We start from the raw sequence: 6,315 nt of genomic DNA, 5'->3' as shown, positions 1-6,315 counted from the left end.
GGAGCTCTTCTTAATATTTTGACACCAAAATCATGTCGATACACCTTACCGACTGCGAGTAAAGCCACCCACGCTTTAACTTGACAGACTGTAAGTGATAAAGTGGGATTTAAAAACAATCGATAATAAAATAATGATAAGAAAATAAGAACTTATTCTTTGATCGATTGAATTCTGATGAAATTTTACAGCAGGAAGGTGATATATCATTTTTAAATATATATTTTTCAAAGATGGAAGCTTTAAAATTTAACTGTGTTATTAAAAAAAAAGAAGTGTCTACATATACCAAAAAAATCCGGCTATTCGTACAAAAATTTCTAGGTGCAAATAGCTTCTCCCCCTTCACTCAGGAATTAATATCGAAAAAATCCAGTTATTCGTACCAAATTATATCGGTACACGCTTCCGCGGCCTAATAAAAACGAAAATATACATTTTTTAATCATAATAACAGTTCTGATTTTTTCGCAGGGTGGACAGTTCATATTGAATTTAGTAGACCACTATGGAACTTCGTTTGTTGTTTTCATTTTAGCAACTTTTGAAGTCATCGGTGTTGTTTGGGTATATGGTAAGTATTATAAAATTAAAAATCATCTTATACAAAAAGAATATGTTTTATCTCCAGATTATTAACAGCATAAAAAAATATTTTCGTTTGATCAAGAGCTACTTTTTCTTCAATAATTTAAAAGAACTATTTGCACGTACCAAAGAAACGTAGTTAAAATTTCGGTACAAACATTGCCTTTTCTAGAACGCTCATTCGCACTTAAAAAGTCTGGCTGTTTGTACCAAATTTTGGTAGACTTAACCGCAGTCTGTTTTAAAAAAATAATTTATATATTAAGATTTTTCATTGAAAAAAATATCTAACTCTATTTATTTTTCTTTAACAGGATTGGAGAATTTCTTAGATGATATTGAATTTATGTTACAAAAACAGCCCAGCATTTATTGGAGATTATGTTGGTTCCTAATAACTCCAATGATGCTTATAATTATATTTTTATACACAGTAGTAATGATGAAAGCTCTAACTTATGGAAGTATTCCATATCCCACATCAGCTCATATAGCAGGATCTATGTTGCTAGCTTTTGGTGTTTTGCAAATACCATTTTGGATGTTAATAGCATTAATTAAAAATAGAAATCAGTCCATCTCAAAGGTAAATCTATTTTTAAAATGTTTAATTGTGAAATTAGTCAAGGGTGAACGGCCAGAGGCCAGGGGTTATAAGATAAAGGTGAAAGCTAAAAGGTCAGAGGTCAGTGGTAAGGGATAATAGGCTAGAGCTCATAGGTGAAAAGATAAAAGGTGATAGATTATAACTTATACTTCAAGTTAGAGAGGTCAAAGGTCAAAGATTAGAGAGAAAAGGAAAACCATCCAAGGCCACAGCTACAGTTGCGGCTATATGATTTCTAGCCTAAAAGATTAGCAAAGTTAAGGAATCAAGTATAATCTTCTAAGAAAATGAAAATATTTTTTTTAGTTATAAATTTTTTGTTTTTCTTTTCAGATGATACATAGTGCTTTTGCTCCATCTCCGGAATGGGGTCCACGAACTGAAAGAGATCGCCAAAAGTGGTTAATTTTCAAGGAAGAAAAGTCAAAAATTAGAAAATTAAGGGGTGAATCTCGAATCGTTCAAATCCTGAAAGTTCTTTTCAAGATTAAATCGAAATAAACAAAAATGCGTTTGGTTTCTTTAAATAATTTGTAAATATTCAACATATATTTTTTAGTAAAATTTCATATTTTTCTCAGGAATTATAATGAATCTAGTTTTCAAATCTTCCTAGTTATTATCAACATTTACACACCAAAAAAGGATTATATTGTATAATTGAAGCGGGGAAAGCTAAATGATGCTAAAATCCCTTTTTGCCAAAATTGAGTTTTCTCCAGAAATCATTCTTTTTTGCTGTTTTACATCTATTTCAGTTTAAAAAATTAGGGTTTTGCAATTTTTTACTATAAAATTTAGTATTTAAATGTACTCAAATCTTTAAAAATTGCAAATAATTCAAACTTAATGAATAAAGTATACTAAATAGTCGCCATATATTTTTTGACACAATGTTTATCAAACTGAATTAGTTACTTTCACAAAAAGAAAAATTACTTAAGTCAGTTGTATACGGAAGAAATGGGCAGTTCAAACAGAGATTTACTGAAAAAAGTAAATAAAAAAAAATATATCTATATATTTAAATAAGTAATTTTTGTTTTCAAACATTGATTGTAACCTTGATTGAAGGATTTTCAGATCTTTGAACTAGCTATGTGACGTGATGAGTGAAATCAGTTTTAATCCAAGTTTTAAAAAATTACAAAAGTTTAAAGAATAGTTCTGCTATTAATTCCGCTTATTTTCGTTTCAAGTAGGCCCTTATAGTCGATTTGATTGTACGGTAAACTTTTCAATCAATTTAAAATATCAAACCTCCGTCAAAATTAATCCTATTTCATTAGCGCCATATTTAGAGTTCCAACATTCTTAATTCAGCTATATAATATCTTAGTTTTAAAGATTTAATAAGGTTATGCATTAATAACAATACTTAAAATAAATTCTTCTGAAAATAACTGCTATCATAATTTTATCCATATTAACAATATTTGTAGCTGGATCAAGTATAAATTTACATCGCCGATTTAACTATATATTTTTTCCGTGCAAACTGTTCCTCTTGAAATATTTTTTGCTTCTCCTGTAAAATTAGGTTCATTGGTCTTAGTACCGTTTAGCTTTCCTCGCTTCAATTTCTGGCAACGTGAGCTCCTTATTATTATTTGTACACTGTCATCACAGAAAAAAACAGAAGATAAACTTTACATCGATTTCCGACGAAAGATTCTCTGCAACAAAAATTAAATTCACAGGATAAACGTTAAAAAAATATCGGTTAAACTTTCTTTTGTTTTTCCATGACAAACACATGTTTTTTTAAAGACGCGAAGTTGGCTAAACAAAGCTTTATCACTCTAAAAAATTTCCTGCAACAAATTTTATTCTTAATTTTTTCTGTGATATATGTAATTTAAGATTTATTTATAATATAGAATAACTATTCCTCTAAAATATAAATTTTCATCTTCCATGAAGTTGATTTTAAAATGACTGAAAAAAAGTTTGCTTTCATTAAATGGAACTATTTCTACAGAATTTGCTGTCTGTTTGTGGTGAAAAAAGTTTAAAAATATTATCGGGGTCGATTTTTATCAACCGACAGTTTCCGATGAATCATAAACATTGTGTCAGTCACATGAGAACTGGCAGCTAAGCCAGGGTATGTAATAACACTTACAAAATTATTGGTACTGATCATTTTTGTCGTACTTTTCTCCTGCGAAAACCAAAGGTATTACACCGCAAAAGGGCATTAGCGCCAAAGTTTGAAATTCCAAAACGGCATTAGTGTCAACATTTGGCAAACCACAAGGGTATAAACGCCAAAGTATGGACTTTCAAAGGACATAAGCGCCATCACTTGGCACATATTGGCGCTTAAGTCCTTTTGGAATTTCTAACTATGGCGCTAATACCCTTTTGCGGTGTAATACTTTTGGTTTTTGCGGGAGAAAGTACGTCGGACGAACGGACATCTGTCCGAAACTATAAGGGTTTCCGTCCGGGCCTACGCAATCCCAAAAACCAGAAACAACCATTTTTTTTACTGATATCAATAATGTATACAATTTGAAAGGAGAACACAGGGAAAAAATACTACGCAGCAGGAAGACTATTCAAATGAAGGACAACGACAATTTGAATATTATACATCTAATATGAATTATATATCGGAAACTGTCGGATGATAAAAGTCGACCTCGCTACTATTTTGTTAACTTCTTTTCACTACAGAAAACGTTACGTTGAGACTGTACTTCCGTAGATGTTACCCTGAACTTCGTACGATTTGACCCTATTTCATGTCAAACTGGAATTCGGTAGCAATTGGTACTCTATATATGAAACTAGTTCTCAGAGTCTGACTATATACACCAAATTTCATCAAAATCGGAATGGGTACATATTTCGCGATTTCCGGACAACCAATTTCATATCCCAAAAATGTATGATTGACTGATTTCAATGATTTAAAAATGCCCAACGATGTAAATAAAAATAACAATATAATAATAAGAACATTTTCAAATACAAAATAATAACTTTTTATAGTATATTTCTTAGGTAAAAGTGGAAAATGAATATATTTATTCATTAGTATTTCTACTTAAAAAATAATTCTATTAATCCTCCTTTTCTTCTAAATTTCCGTTTGGCGACGAATTCTTTCCATTCAGTACAATTATTGATATTATAAGGACCCCAACTCTCGGAAGGTTGAAATGCTGCTTTTAATGCTTCAAAAGTTGACAGCTTTTTATGTTTCCAAGTTTCTCGAATAATAAAATAAAGCATTTGAAGCACACCTATCGTAAAAATGGACCACCCAATACCTAAAAATAAGACAATAGAAAAAATAATAGAGAAAAAGAAAGAAGGTTGTATTACATTTTTTTATAAAATGAAGTTATTAATAAATTTTACCATAAGCATAACCGGGAAAAGTAAAGCCATTGTAGGTTGGAGGTTCATAAGTCACAAAAGAGTAAACCAAAATCACAATCATAAGAAGAGGAGTGATAACAGTCCAACAAAACCTCCAATAAAATCCGGGTCGAAAGCCCAACATGAATTCCAGGTCATTCAGAAAGTTATAAAGTCCATAGATCCAAAAAATGGTTATAATTTCAGCAACACCGATTATTATTGCTATACAAGTACCTCCATAGTAATCTATCAAAGTCACAAACCACTGTCCTCCCTAAGTAATTAAGAGCAAAATATATGATTCCAACATTGTACTATATACTATTCATTCCTTAACGCAGTAGAATAATTTTTAAACTCACTGGTGTCGTGTAAATGACGCCTGAGAAAAACCCAATCGTACACATTCCCAAAATAAGTTTCCACTTTTTCACATTAGCATATTTATCGATGACAATGTCACAAACAGAAGTGTAAAATGCAACAGCACTTCCAATGCCAAGGGTAAACATCATGATAAAAAAAAGAGCCGAAAAAACTTGTGGCGCAACCAAAAATCGAGATAGTGCATCTGGATATGAGATAAAGGCGAGTCCTGAACCACCTTGGACCACTTTAGAAATATCACTTATTCCCATCTCGTGTGCTAAATTTCCCAGAATGCCAAAAATTGTACAGCCTGCTATCAGACTTGTAAAGGTGTCGAGTGTTGTTACAATCATTACGTCCCTTTTCAAATTAACTGTGATTAATTAAATTGTCAAATAACGGAAGTATTGCTAATTTTTTTTCTATTTATTGTTCATTTTAAAATATTCTCACCTGCTCACAGGATGATGGAAATTATTATGGGAAGAATAAGTGATTATGGGACTTAGACAAACTCCCAAAGAAAAAAAGCACTGGGTAAGTGCAGCATACCAAACTTTGGGCTTTAAAAGTTCCTCCCATTTTGGGTTTACGAAAAAAATAACCCCATTGATGGCTCCTTCTAATGTTGCTGTTCTTATTAAGAGAATTAGCATCACTACGTAAGGAAATGTTGCTAAAAAATAAACTGCCTTTCCTGAACTTTTAATTCCTTGGGACATAATGCCAAATAAGCATAACCAACAGAAAAGAAGGCAAAGTACCAAAAACCATGATGGAAGACCTAATCCTTCATCAATCGAATTGAACTCATTTAGTACTATTTTTCTGCAAAATAAATACTAATTATCAGTGTTCCATATGTTCATATTTATATTTAAAAAAACAAGTACCAGTTTCATGTTACTTTTTTTCAATCAAAATATTGAAATGTTATGAGTAACTTTACACAGAAAATTTATAATAATGGTTTATTATTAAAAAAGGGTCAATCCGTTTGCTGAACACCAGAGTTGTAGGTGGGTTTAGCGATTTTGATGAAACTTAGTTCAACTTTAGTGTTTCATGTGTAATGCTTATGGTTGAAATAGTTTGCCAAAAATTTGTCATTTCGGAGACATACAGGATTTTTAATTTTGAGAAACGACTTGGCGACTTTGAGACCCGACTCGGCAAATTCGGCCTCAATGTACACATGTAACGACAGATACAGTGGAGCGAAATAAAGGAACAAAGTTCAAAATAACTTTTAGCGCGCAAGTTTTAATAGATTTTAGATTTTATTTCTTTAAAAAAATTTATAATTAAATTTAAAATTCATATATGCAAGCGTTTTTTAAACTGTTATTGTTTAAAATGGTATGTTAACCCGAATG

At 31.1% G+C, this 6,315-nt stretch overlaps 2 protein-coding genes across 2 annotated transcripts in view; one reads left to right on the top strand and one right to left on the bottom strand.

Annotated features, from left to right (window-relative positions):
- The window catches only part of LOC117171234 (sodium-dependent nutrient amino acid transporter 1-like), an 11,203-nt gene extending 8,306 nt beyond the window's left edge, over window positions 1-2,897 (top strand). The window contains exons 7-9 of the mRNA XM_033358338.1: window positions 475-574; window positions 903-1,174; window positions 1,529-2,897. Of these exons, the coding sequence (XP_033214229.1) occupies window positions 475-574; window positions 903-1,174; window positions 1,529-1,696 (540 nt within the window). The 3' untranslated portion in view covers window positions 1,697-2,897. The remainder of the gene's footprint in view (window positions 1-474; window positions 575-902; window positions 1,175-1,528) is intronic.
- Window positions 2,898-4,246: 1,349 nt separating this feature from the next.
- Window positions 4,247-5,841, bottom strand: LOC117170987 (sodium-dependent nutrient amino acid transporter 1-like). Its single transcript, XM_033358031.1, has 5 exons — window positions 5,833-5,841; window positions 5,393-5,781; window positions 4,933-5,299; window positions 4,568-4,844; window positions 4,247-4,476 (listed from the first exon to the last, which is right to left on the bottom strand). Exons 1-5 carry the CDS (start codon window positions 5,839-5,841, stop codon window positions 4,247-4,249), a joined length of 1,272 nt encoding a protein of 423 aa, XP_033213922.1.
- Between the last annotated feature and the right edge of the window lie 474 nt (window positions 5,842-6,315).

The sequence above is a fragment of the Belonocnema kinseyi genome, chromosome 4 (genome assembly GCF_010883055.1).
Source record: "Belonocnema kinseyi isolate 2016_QV_RU_SX_M_011 chromosome 4, B_treatae_v1, whole genome shotgun sequence".
Classification (NCBI taxonomy): Eukaryota; Metazoa; Arthropoda; class Insecta; order Hymenoptera; family Cynipidae; genus Belonocnema; species Belonocnema kinseyi.
Note: the sequence above shows the minus strand (reverse complement) of the source record. Positions and strands in the feature narration are given on the sequence as shown.